This window comes from Taeniopygia guttata, chromosome 2 (assembly GCF_048771995.1).
Source record: "Taeniopygia guttata chromosome 2, bTaeGut7.mat, whole genome shotgun sequence".
Classification (NCBI taxonomy): domain Eukaryota; kingdom Metazoa; phylum Chordata; class Aves; order Passeriformes; family Estrildidae; genus Taeniopygia; species Taeniopygia guttata.
The window spans coordinates 116,165,240-116,179,631 of NC_133026.1; the positions used below are offsets into that span (position 1 = coordinate 116,165,240).

The 14,392-nt window shown below is 36.8% G+C and overlaps 1 protein-coding gene across 7 annotated transcripts in view; it reads left to right on the forward strand.

Annotated features, from left to right (window-relative positions):
- The window catches only part of NKAIN3 (sodium/potassium transporting ATPase interacting 3), a 332,888-nt gene that overhangs the window by 303,545 nt on the left and 14,951 nt on the right, over nt 1–14,392 (forward strand). For 5 of the 7 annotated variants that reach the window (XM_072924689.1, XM_072924690.1, XM_030266260.4 and 2 more), the window contains one exon: nt 4,853–4,913. In XM_072924689.1, the coding sequence (XP_072780790.1) occupies nt 4,853–4,913 (61 nt within the window). Of the gene's footprint in view, nt 1–4,852; nt 4,953–14,392 lie in introns of all 7 variants that reach the window. The other 2 variants (XM_072924691.1, XM_030266262.4) reach the window with 1 other exon arrangement.

A 14,392-nucleotide genomic window follows, 5' to 3' on the forward strand; every position in this document is an offset into this window, starting at 1 on the left:
GCAATTATGGATGCCTCATACCTGAAAGGGTTCAAGAACAGGCTGGATGAAATTTGAGAAACCTGACCTAGTAAAAGATATTCCTGACCACAGCTGGGAGGTTGGACCAGAAGAGGTTTAAAGTCCCTTCCAACCAAAACCTGAAATGTTTTATGGTTTGTTTATTCTGTCTAAACAAAGGTGTGTACCCTAACCACTGCGTAGATGGAAGAAGGCTGCGGACAGCAGCCTCTACCCACAATTTCCCACTTGATTTTCCAAAGAATAGCACTGACAGGTGTCTCCTGAGACACTTAACTAGCCTGGGCTCTCCAGGTAAGGCAGGCAGTCTTATACAGTGCAGGAATCCCAGAAGGTTTCCATGCCTTGAACTCAATGTTCTTAAGACAAGGCCTTCTGGCCATCTGCATTTCTCTCTAAATCATGCCAGAGATAAATTTATATATTTATACTATTTGTTTATATCGTGTATTTATATAAAATTATGTGAATACTATATATATTTACTAATATGTAGTAAATTTATATATTTATACTATACTATATATACTTTATATCTTTATCCTATTTATACTTTCAGGTGCTAGTGATCTTCGATGCTTTGGACATCCTGTTCCAACCACTTCATTGGTCCCTTTAAATGATTACTGAAACTCAAGATAACCAAATTAAGAATCTTCCAGCTCATATGCATCATAATTGCTTTAGTTATCAGGGAACACACGTTTAAGTCTATCACTTGGTGCCAGGCCAATAGCCAACATTTCCAGCACCAAGACTGGCAATTAGCCTGATGGCTAGATGGGTTCACATGAGCATAACACTATTAATTAAACAGCAGCTGTGTTAATCAAGATACCAAAAGTAATTTGTTGGAATAAATATTTTATTAACATGTCCATCAATAACGCAAAATAAGAGGTTTTAATTGATTCATTTACAAAAATATTCACACAGTGGTGGCTGTAACTCTGTTTAAGGACCTGGAAACAAGTCTCATCTGTCAAAGGATATATTCCCACTTTATCAGTTCTTGTTACTGGTGCTGTAGATATCAGTCTTGTTTGTTGGTTACAAGCCAAGCATTGCTGACCCCTCAAGCAGCAATATCTGACAATTGATGCTAAAGGGCTCTTTTATCTCCTTGCTGCTTTATTCTTTCAGAAAAATGCATTCTGACTTTTAACTACAGAAATATATTGTTGGGTTATGGAGGGCTGTGGTTAGTCATCTCATCTTTTTTTTTCCCCTTGAAAAGACCACAGAATTGAAAGGGGGTGTATATATACTTCTTATTACTCCTGGTATTGATAACTAAACAGATGGGGGAAATGGTGTGTTTTAAACAGATATACATCATAAATACAACAGCTAGCAGTGATTTATAATGCTCAGGAATATAAAGAAATATATTTCTGAGAAGAAATTTTGCAAGAAGGTCACAGATTAGGCAAAGTGAGTTTCAAACACTGAAGAGAGTGGGAAAAGATTAAGGAGGAAGTCTACTGAAAGAGCAAGATGTAAGCTCTTAGGACTGATAAAACTCAGGCTTGTCGTGACCCACGTGCTTTGGAAGACTTTTTTGAGCATTTTTCCCTATTGCTTTCTCTGTGTCAGATAGTTTATTACTCATTAGAGTGGAAGTCTTGCTGTGTTTTATCCAGTTTTCCAACACCTTAGACATTTGCAAAATCTGCAGGAAGCACTTACAGAGATACGTTTTATATCATATGCATGGATATAGAGTACACATGTACATATAAAAAAGGAATTGCATTTATAAAAATAAAATTAATTTAATACAGAATACTACTAATAAGAAAAAATAAATACATGATGGGGAAGTAGTAAATAATTCTAATATTTGATCTTCCTTCACAAACACTTAACCCACAGCCTGTACTACAATTAATTTCTATCATGTTCATTATTTATTCAGCAGTTTTAATCTTCAAAATATTTTTGTCATGTTTAGGAAAAAGAAACAAACCCAGGTGACTTATGCAGTCAAATTGCACAACACAAATGGTGATTAGGAAACATTGTAAATAAACAGCTGTTTATTTGCTGCCATTTACAGCTGTTCCTGTTATGAAAAATCACCTGTGTTCTGGTTTTTCCATGGTACTAATGCAATATTTTTTTTAAATTACATGTAACTTTCAGGTGGCACAAGTACTGCATCTCAGATATTGAGTCAAGAGGTTGAGGTAGGAATGCAACTAAGATGTGAAAACTATATATATTTTTTAATTAAGAGCTTAAATAAATGAAGGATGTAGTTAGCAAAGATCATATACTGTGATTAGAACCTAACAAGGAAACTAATTGATACCAGGTGGGGATAACTGAAACAAGGTTAGGAATGACAGGTGATATATGAAGTATTGTAAGAGTGCAGGAACAACTGGCTTCTAAGAATGAGAGGAGGTTTGGACTGTGCCCAGCAGGCCAAGCAGCCCTGCCAGCTTGACAAGGGTGAAGAGTTTACCATGGGGAAGATGTCTTATTTCCTCTTCAGAAGGCCACCAACCCAATTAAAGAGGACAATTGCGCAGCCATAATGGACATTCAAATAATTATAATATGATGCAAGAGCTAATGTTTATGTAATAGGCATTGTAGAAACTGTCCTGGAAACCATCTGAATATGTAAAAGAATTTTGGATAAATAGAGTGCAGGAGTTTGTGACTTTTTTACAGGTGTCTTTGGGAGGTTACTCCCCATGTGTCCAGTGCTGTAATAAATATGCCCTCTTCATATTGTCAACTTCAATTAGTTGAAGAATCATCTGTCTGTGCTTCAGTATGATTTGTCTTTTGATCTCTTGGAAGCCTTTCTATTGTATTTATATTGTTTTAGTTGGCATGTCTGAAAGGTGCTCTAAACTGTTTTTTTAAGGAAAAAATGTGCTTAATCCATCAAGGAATCTGTAAGCCACTGCTGGCCCTGGATATGCTGGTAGCAGAACTGTCAGATCGCATTGTCATTAATAGCAGGAGCTGGAGTGCTCCTAACCACCCACACAATTCTCAGCAGGTAAAGTGAGCCCTGCTGTGTCTGTGGATCCCATCCTGGCTGCAGCCTCCATGGCACCAGGCTCATGGGGATGGATCCATCCTGGCCACCGCCAGTGAGTGCCTCTTCCAGAGCTAGATTGCATTTAGCTGGCTCAGAGCATCAGTGCCACCAAGCAATGTTCACCTGAGAGAGGCTGTGGCAATAGCACGCAGCAAATTGGACACCAAAAAGCAGCCAGGGAAGCTGCTGATACTGTAGTCTGCTCAGAATGAGAGAAAAGTTGGATTAAAGTCACTTTGTGAAAACAGCAGTGAGGTGAATGCCCTGGACAGGAAGCTCTGTCAGGACGGTGCCACAGTACTGTGACAGCCATCATTCACAAGTAGCTCAGCTTCAGCATACTGTAGCTTAATTCTCCATGGGAAGATTAATCCCTTGGAGAAGGATTAAGCAGCAGTGAACTAGGGCCACTTTATTTCTGAATGGGAAAGGCCACACAGGGATTTGATGTACTTTATCTTATGTGCATTGATTTCAGAGCTTTAGTTAATTCATCTTAACTTCTCTGAATTCCCTTGTGTGGACAAGCTTTTTGTCTGCAGAGAGGCTTTTGGAACTGCTTGTAAAGCTCCTCGTGCAGCCCAACCAGAAAGCAGGTTAGAATGATTTCTCTGCTTCTGAAAGAGCTTATACCTGTCTAGATACTATTAAATTACCTATTTCTCAGATGGCTGATCTGTGACATCCTTAGAATAACTATTTTAATTAGATTTTGTGAATGGACCAGAGAAAAAGGAGTGTTCTTAAAACTAATCTCTAGGCTATTCTTGAAATTTCTCATGAAGCATCTTTTCAAGATTTTGAGATAGCATGAATTGGGTACTGCTGCACAAACAATATTTTCTCAAGATTGAACATGTCTGGCCATGCAGTATAATAGGTTTCCTTGCCCAGTGGGATTTTCTTCATCTTTGGTCTTGGTCATAAGAAAATATTTTGTCTATATGGATAAGGAATGAGTGGAGTTTCTATTTCTTGATCCTAAAGATCTTAATCCCTTCCCCTTGATGGCACAAGTGACACAGATCTGGGTTAAGGAGGATGCTTTCATGTGTGCTGCTGTTAAAATAATGGCATGGTTTGTCTGTTGTGGTTCTTTGGGGAAATGATACTGTTCATATGCTGCATCGCTAACATGAATTACATAAAATAAGGTGTTTCCTGATGTCAATAAATTATAACCCAGTTTTACTGTTCAGTTACATCATGACAATTCACATATCAATTTTAAATTTTACCTAACAGTTTTTCACTGGGATGCTTTATGTAGCACCAAAAGTCATCTCTTGTGGACTCCATAGAAGTATTACTATTACTTAATTCTGTAGCAGTAAATAAATATTTTGGCATTTTAGTAAGCATATGAGGTGCATAGGGGTCCATATTCATGTGGGAAAACCATGTGAGAACAGAGGTATTTGTAAGAACAAAGAAATGTAAATAATAGCTGAACATCAGGGTACGGATGTTTTCCACCAGTATTACAGAATAGCAGTATTCATCAATACTGATCCCAGTGAAACTACGAAAATAGGAAAATATTTTAAACTATAAAATGCATATTTATATATAAAATATAAAATATAAGTTATGCAACATGAGCAAAAAAGAGGAAATTAATTTAGCTGTTTGACTGAAATTTGTAAATTCAGGAAATAGAAGTAAATATCTTTAAAATTTAGCTGTGACACCTGTATATATTATTGTAATAACAGCTTTATAAGTGTTCAATGTGATCTAATGATGTTTTTTTCCTCTTTTTTCACACAGCTGATTGGATTTGTGTATGCCTGTTACGTGATCAGTATTTTCATGGAGGAGGAGGACAGCTGTAAGTACTGATACACACCTCACCATCTCTGGAGCCAAGGTACCTGGGCTGAGGCTTAGTCTTGCATTAAACTATCAAGGCAAAGAGCAAATTTTGAAAAATGGCAGAATCTGGCATTCATGTATACAATATACATATGTCTTTATGCTTAAAGACATATTTCTTTAGGTACTAATAACTTATCAAGCTGGGATTGCAATTTCTGAACTTCTGAAAGATTTGTGAACCTTTTACCTGAGCCAGTCACAGTGATAAAAATTATGTGATCCATGTTGCATACATAAAGATATATATATATGTATGTCTTTACGTATGTACATTTACATTTGAATCAAAGTTCCTGAAGCCTCTTAATCTGTTTTCCAAATGACATCTTTATCAGCAGTAAAATTAACGGAGAGGACAGACCAAGCCATTTACAGTGTGCAGTATCACTCTGCTCAATAATTAGATAAACCTGATCTATGCTTAGAGGCACCTAGGCTATGTAATTAAAATGTTGATCCCATATGCTTGACTTGCTTTTGTCAATCAAACCCTTATATACATACTGATGTTGTTCCAAAAATTTGAAAATGTGCACACCTTAAGAAAGTATTTCTCAAAAAGTCATTAAGACACCATTGGAAAACCCTGAATATGCTGAATATTTTGGTAGGATGCTGTGTGAAAAGTGGTTGTGAGAATTGTCTGAGTATGTCACCATACCCACATGACTGGGATAGCCACTGGTAAAAGCAGTAGAGAGAATGGAAAAGTCTTGGATGAGCAGAGGAGCAAATAGAAGAACAAATTTTTAAAAGGGACAAGGTGTGATCATTTAAATTACTTCCTCTCATTCATAAGGAGGTGAACAGTAAAATAGCTCTCTCTAGGGGAAAAAAGAACTAATGTCAATAGCATTTTTTGATTATAGCATAAATAACATACAACTAAATATTTATTTATAAATCTTTGCACAGTTTGTTCTATTTCTTCACAGAATAGGTTTGGTGGGTGAATATCATAAGAAAAATTAATTTAGTTTATAGGAAAGTACTTAGTATATAGAAAAGTATATAAGAAAGTATAATACCTAGAAAATCTTATTGAAAACATAGTTCAAGTAATTAATTTCTGTGATGGAAAAGCAGATTTTTTCATTGAAAACAGTGTGAAGGGCTAGAAAGAAAATATTTTTCCATTGCTACAAATGGCATAATGTTCAGTTCTCCATCATAATGCAACAGACAATAGTATCAAATCTATTTTAACACTTTCATTTAAAGGTTTTTATTAGGAAGAAAACATATCAAGGATATTCTCAGATAAAATTGAGTGGTAAGGAGCCATAAGCATGTTGTGCACATAGTGTACTGTGGAAAGGTAAAAGGAGCCTGGATAAAGATGGATGCTCTAAAGGAGAGATATGAACACTTGGAGAAGAAACATAAATAAAATGTAGGGCTCAAGAAGAAAAGCCCAGAAAATGCTTCCTGGGAAAGCTGGAAACTGCCAGTTAGACAGGAACTGATAACAGAGGGCATCAGCAGATGGCACAGCAGCACAATGGCTGCGTGGTTTGGGATGTATAAACAATGCCTTTGCTCCGTGAAATCCGGACACTGCTCCTTTCCATATGGCTGTGATGAGTCAGGGCAGTAGCCAGGGTTTCCTGGGGATAGCTGGAAACTTTGATTATGAGCCAGTTACTAACTAAATGCCTGGAACCAGGAGGCTACATCAGGTGTTAGGGGAGGTCTGCAAGCTGATGAGGAAGACACAAACTACAGAGACTTTGAAGGATAATCATGTGTGCACACGCACAGCCATATGCAAGTACAGATGCATCTGTACCTGGGAAATCAGACTCTTCCTTTTTACACAACTGTTGGGTTTGTTTAGCCCTTTATAGTGTGCTTCACACACCCTGTTTTAGGCATGTGTGAAAGACAAAACTCCCAGGAAACTTTCCATGTTCATGGAACCTGCAGTCATGTGCTACAGACCATATCTGGCTTACACACTGAACGCCTCACGAGAGGGTTTTTTCCAAGTTAAGGGCTCTGTTCACTTAAAAAAGATGTCTATTTCAGAAGAGATGGGGGCTGCTTTATTTTCCTTTGATGGTGAGACCACCTAATTGTCTTTTGAGGGTTTCGAGCCATACAATACAAATGGAAATTCAAATCACTGAGAATGGAGAACAGGTAACATATTTATCAACCAATAAAACACATAAAGTGCTAAGGTGATCCAGTATGCAGAACTGACCCAGTTCCCATTCTCCTCAACTGACTCAGGGGTCTGCATTTAATTTCTGTTTGTCTTTCAGCACTGTCAATGACAATTTATTCTGTTACAAGTGAAAATCACCTCATTTGTCTTGTAAAATATGGTGCAATATCCTTTGTTAGGAATGGACACATTTCCCATTTCACTTGTATCTCTACATTTGATCTTCTATACTCTTGTGTGAATAGGTATTTTTGGTTGGCAGAGAATGACCTGAGGTAGGGGCGAGAGCAATGCACAAAGAACAGAAATAGAGGAGCAAAGAAGTGGAATAGATGCAGCTAGGAGATTTTACAATCATTGGAAATAAGTAATTTCTGACTTGCTTATTTTTCTTTAACTTTTTTATTGCCTTCTAAGATTTTGAATTGGATCAAAAGCAAATAAATAACCCTTTAATATCTCACTTTGTGTCTTAGCACCTTTATGTATTAAAGCCCTCTATGCTTGTAGATAAATACATTATAGACAAATGTTAGCCCCTTCATTGGAATCCCACAGATTTATTTTGAATAAAGAAATGTCTGTTTAAGGCACAATAAGAAAATGGCTTGAGTTTGATAATTAGCTGAGGAGAACAGGACTTATTCTGGAGAAATTCACGCTGCTAACTTGTGGCATAATGAACAGAAAATTATTCTAGATGTAAACACAGTGGTGCTTCAAAACAGATTGAAAGTAGACAGTGTTTACATTAGGATAAAAGTCCAAAAACTTTCAACTATGACAAATTTTATGCATTTAAATATGATGCAGGGGATCTTTTTCTTAGGTAGATGCAGCTATTCCATCATATTTTAAGCAATAGTTTGCACAGAATAAATCCTCAGCCATCTGAGTGTCAAAGCCTCCCTAATTAAATATACTCTGCAATATTTAATGCATTGAGTTAACCCCAGTTCTTGGTCTAAAACCCATCAAGCAGACTTAAAAATTAATAATAGCTGCCTGTTTAGCCTCTATTCAGTGCTTAAATGGATTTGGAGCCTGACATTTCAGCTGATGGACACTTTTCTGAACAGTAATAATGCTTGAGGAAACATTTATTTACAGCTATTGCTCATCCTACCTACATTTCATACTGTAGTTAACTTTTACTTAGAAGGAAGATGGTAGCAGGTCAAAAGGAATAAAAAAAAAAGAGACATGTAAAAGGCATACTATGGTAGTGGGGTTATTACCTTCCATCATTCATCCTAATGAAAAAGTCTATTTATATCACTTTCCTTCATTTTTTCATTTCTTTCTTTGTAGATCTATCAATCTCTATAAGCCCTTTTGAAGCAGAGGAATATGTGAAATCTGTAATCATAAAAGCCTGTCACTATCCTGTTTGTGAGTCATTTTCTCCTAAAAATGAACTCAGAAAATGATTTCCACCTTGACAGAGTTACTGTTTTAATTCAGTGGAGTCTGGAGACTAGGCAAAATAGATTGCTAACATCATGATTAAACTTGTTTCTGGACTTCTTTGAGAAACAGTTGTTAGTACTACTACTAATAAATACTAATTCATAAATGGGACACTGACACATGTCAGAAGTGATAGTTCTGGATTTTGGGGAGTGGAAACTGATTTGTAAACAAATTGCATAAAGCAATAGCAGAGAAATCAGAGAGGAAGGTTTGCCACGAAACTACAGTAGTGATTTCAGCATTTTTGTACAAATGAGGCTGAAATGCCAAAAGGCCAATCCAATGAAATTAAACCTCTTTTGTGCATGGGCAAAAATAAAGGAAAAGGCTTCCATTCACCATGAAGATTTATCCCCTAAATGAAAACACAAGAACAAAATTAATAAACAAAAAAAGGATTATTTTTGTCTGTCCTCTATGCTAGTTGTGTTCACAGCCCAGCTGTACTTTCAGAACAGAGAGGAAGATGAATTTGTTTTTACAAATTACAAGTTTTCCCATATTGTGGTACCAATATGACCCTCCATATGCTATCATTAGAAAGATATTAAGGAAAGCAAGATACATTATTACTTCCTCTGAAAAACTACTGCATTGCCTTATCTGACATATGGCATTACATTCACACACACCATTGGGCATCTGTTGTCAGTAATCAAACAAGAGAAAAAGAATTTTATATCGCATTTAATTTAATGTTTATAGTTACACAGTAGGTCCAGCAATCATAAATTTCCTATAAATATGCTATTTTTTGCAAAGTGAATGAACAACTAGCTAGCAATAGCTAATATTAAAAATATCTGATTACCTTTGTATATAATTATCCAAGTTTCCTTAACTAAGGAATTTTTGGGAACCCACTACTATCTTTACATTAATTACAATTCAACATGCAGTCGAGTCCATTTACATTCTAAGAAAAGAATTTCTGTGATAAAATGTTTAATATCAAGGACCGCCAAGAAGGTGAATTCTGCACTACTCTTCTGTTGGGCAATACAAAAATCAAACATCCCCAGTCAACACCTGTCCTAAATTATCTTCTTGAAAATGAGGACTTAACGAAACTTGTCAAACAGCAGCACAGGTCATCACTGGGCTTTAGCACTCACCACTCTCACCTTTAAACTATAATTACTTGAAACAAAATGTGTTTTTCCTGGACAGTGGATGAGTATGCTTGACACAGACATTTAAATTATAATAAGTTTTAATGCTTGGCAGAGAAACAGCACTATAAGCTGCCACATTGATAGCATTCTCCTGACTTTAGCATTTCTGGAAAATGGAAGTGATTACCAGTATTTTTGGAAGGCTTGAAAGCAGTTTGCATCTTTCTGTTCATACGGACAAGAAACCCAAAACCCCAGAATTTTGATTCACCTGTTTTGGAAAAAAAACTAAAACCAAGTATTTTTGCCAGGTATACATATTGCTAGGCATAGAATAATAGTGGGTTCTTAACCAGATGTATTCTGTAGTTCAAGTGAACAGTTTTCTAAAAATAAAAAGTGGCCTCCTGCAAAGATAAGTGTCCAACATACCTGTCCTCAAAGGTGGTCTGTGACATCTGGAAAGCCAAGGAGCCCAGACAATGCCACGGGGGGTTCCTTGCAGTGAGGGGCTGCCCACATTTCAGGGTGGCTCATTCCCTGAGAACAGCCTCTGGCATCATCTCGCAGATGCTACCATGAACTTAAGGAGAGGTTGAGGTGTGGCCAGAAATGTCACCAGGCATATCCAGGGGGATATGTGCTTAGTTCAGCTGTGGCCCAGGACAACCCCACCAGATATTTAATGGAGACAAATGTCAAGTTGCAGTTTCTGTAGACTCTAGAAGTCTGTCCAGCTGGAGTTTGTTGATTTGCAGACTCATCTATTTACTACCCTACTTATACCTGACTCCACTTTCGCCTGTAGTCGAAATATTAAGAATAAAACTCTGTTCTAACAAGACTTTGTGGCCTAATAACATCATATGGTCCTACAGTCCTACTGGAGTCCTCTTTATTTATCATTAGCATTAGTGTGTGAATTACCTGAAAATGCATGCTCATTCCTACACTAAACTAACCCAATGAATTCTGAAGCATTTAATAAAGGAAGAAATACTGCAGGAATGTTACACTATTTAAATTACCTCTACATACTATTTCAATTTATTTTTTCTCTTTTCTTTTTTTTCTTTTTTTTTTTTTTTACATTCAGTTATCATACATTGCCTGAGAAAGCATTTATTCTAGTTCCTACAGAAACATATGCATAGATATATTGCACACAGCCAAGGGTAAAATCTTAATCTTTCAGGTGGTGTAAAATAAAACCGATTAAACAACATAAACACAAATACTAGAGGGAAAAAAAGTTTGATTCTACATAGGCTACTGGCAAAAAACTGCAGCAAAGACATGATCCCCCATCTTTTTTTTCTGCTTAAAAACCATGGATGAATAATCTGTCACAGGAAAGCAAATCTAAAAAAAAAGCATATACTCATGCAACTGTATGTTTTTACATTCCCATAGCAAAATGAACAAAATGGTCTTCATTTCCAGTTGTATTCTCCATTGTCTGCTGCAGCACACTGTTCCAAAAGATTGCCTTTAAATAATAGATGGTGCAAAATGTGCAGAAAAGGAAGTCTTAACTGTGGAGTATTTCTAGCAGCAGCAGAGTTACCTGCTTGAAAGTACCATACGTACCATAAGATTCATGTGGGATGCAACATGTAAGGTTTGTCCAAATAGGGTGCAGACAAAGTGTGAGGAAATGACATCATCTAAATGAAGTGTAACCAATTTTTCATTGGTTGGACATAGTTTATTCTAAGGTGTGAATCAAATAACTTGAGGAAATCCCCCTTGAGTTTCTAAACCACTTCAGTAAAATATTGTAATCTTCAGTAAAGAATTAATTTCTTAATGTTGAGTTGCTTGAATAGGTATGGAGATAATAGTCAAGACACCATTTCCATGCAAGCCAGCAGCTCATTGATTTTCCATTAAGGAAGGGGATAAATCACTCAAATAGTAAGAGTACCTCCAGCACATTCCCACAATTCCTCCCTTAAGCACAAGTCAGAAATTTCTTCCTGAAATTCAGTAGAAAAGAATCACCTCAATCACTTTAGCAAACATGATATTATTGGATATTCTCCAGAATATTATTAGGTCACAGCAGTTGTGATTAAGTCACAGTTCAGTTTTGAAATGTTTTGTGGGTGAGGAAATCCCAAGTGCCCAGAGCCAGCTACATCTGGCACTACAGACAGCTCAGTGGGTGAGGCATATTCTCTCCTCTGCTTCGTACATTGAAGTGATATTTGGTAATTTTGATCAAGTTGGAGTTGTCTAATAATTTTTTTTTTTTTTTTTTTTTTTGTAAAAAGTTGAGGAAGAGTTCAGGAGAGTAAAATTTAATATTTTTTTTAAAGATCTCTCTTTTACCAATTAATTGTGTTAGAATTCAGGTGCCAAAAGGTGCAGAGCTGCAATCACTAGCTTCTATCTACAGTTCTGGGTTCTGACTGTAGAAATATGCACATATATTACATGTAGTCATTTAAATGAGACTTCAGGAGCACAGGTAAAATATTTAGAAATATCTGTAAGGAAAGCAAAATAGATTTTATGTACTATTTCAGAAAGTACTAACACAGTTTTCTGAAGAGAGATATGTGTCAGAATGGTGTTATACCATCCTGAGAAAATTTACCCGTTTTGATAAATATGTACATGTGTATATATGTGGGTAGGTGGGTATGTATATCCATATGAATGGGTGTGTAGTTGAATATATACCTATTTTGGTTCAAACACAGGTATATACAGACTCCTCTAAACTTTGAATTGATTTCAAGACTGATAGTTAGACAGCTTCTAAAGGCTAGTTCATTACTACCTGATCAATTTATATTTTACAAATACAATTAATGTTAAGCATTTCCACCATTTATTCAGAACATTAAGACTAGATATATGGAAGAAATTTTTACAATGAGGATGTCAAAACACTGGGATAGGTTGTGCAGAGAAGTGCCAGGTGCCTCATCACTAGAAACAAAACTGAAGGTCAACAGTCTGATCTAGATGAAGATGTTCCTGCCCTGTACTGGGGGATTGGACTAGATGGTCTTTAAAGATTTCTTCTAAACCAAATTATACTGTGATTCAATGATTCTATGAATATTACATTCCATATCACATACACACACACACATATATATATATGTGTGTATGTATACATACATACATACATACACACACACACACACACACACACATATATATATATATATATATATATATACAGATGCACATTTGCGCAACTGGGTACAAATTCAACCAAGGCAAATGACAGGTCCTGCACCTGGAGAAGAGAAACCCTCTGCACCAGCACAGGTTGGGCACTGATCTGCTGGAAAGCAGCTCTGCAGAGAAAGACTTGGGAGTCCTGGTGGACAACATCTGTCCATAAGCCAGCAATGCCCTGGTGGCCAAGAAGGTCAAAGGTGTCCTGGACTGCATCAGGAAGGACATTGCCAGCAGGTTGAGAGAGGTGATCAGGCCTTTTCAGTCTGGAGAAGAGATGAATGAGTGGAGAACTTATCAATGCAGACAGATATTTTAAAGGTGGGTGTCAAGAGGTTGGGGGCAGACTCCTCTTGGTGGTTCCCAGTACACCAAGTACAAAATCAAATCAGTCAGCTCATACCTGAGTATGAGGAAAAAAAGAGTCTTTACTTTAAGGGAGGCAGGGCGCTGGAACAGGCTGCCCAGAGAGGCCGTGGAGTCTCTTTCTGTAGCTATTTACCAATAGCAACCTGCTGTAGGTGAACCTGTTTCAGCAGGGAGTTTGGACTTCACAATCTTCAGTTGGACTTCCAACCCCAAGAAGTCTTTTGATTTTGTGATAGAAGAGAATTATCTTTATGTAGGAATATACTTATAACCATGCAGTTTTCTTTAAACTGGAGATCTTAGCTTCCCTTAAATTTTTTTGTTTACTACTCTGATAAATAATATCCTTATTAAAATGGAATAATAATTCTGATTTTAGGGGTTAGATCATTTATTGAGAGTTCCTCAATAGTTCTTAAATCCATGCATTGCTTCCTTACTCCCAAATACTCAGTATGCCTTTTTTTTTTTTAACTGTCTCATTTGATTCTAGTTTCTACTAACCTAACTTAATATTGATTTTGTTTTAGTCTCCACCTTCCACCTCCTTGGCCTTTCTGTTGAAATTAAATCTGTCTTTAAATGGATGCTATTCCAACCCCCAGTTGCCAGCACCTTAGCCTTTTCACTTAAATTGCATCCATTGTTAAATCAATCTTACTCCAGCATCCAGCGTTGCTCTCTTGAGCATTCAACATCACATACAGGCCTAAGTGGTGCCCCTTCCTGTCTGTACCTTTCATCCAGCTGCTCTATTAAAATGAAACCTCTTTACAAATCCATTTTCCTCTTCCAATAGCAATCCTCTTACTTCTTCATTTCTGAATGGCAGCAACCTTGTGTCTATTTTAGTTTGTGGAGCTCAAAAAGAAACTTTTCAGACTCCCACTGTGTAAATGCCATTTCTCCCAAATCTTAACTGTCATGCAGATAGGTTATCCTAATTTCTGGGTCTCACCTTAAGTAACATCCATTTTATTGTTGCTGCTGCCTGATTGGTAATTTCCCAGTCAGCAAATCATGTCTAAGAGCTCTGCCTGGTAATAAAATAAAAACTGCTGCAGTTGGCGTGGGAAGCATAAGCCTGGAGCAAATGATGTGCCCCCA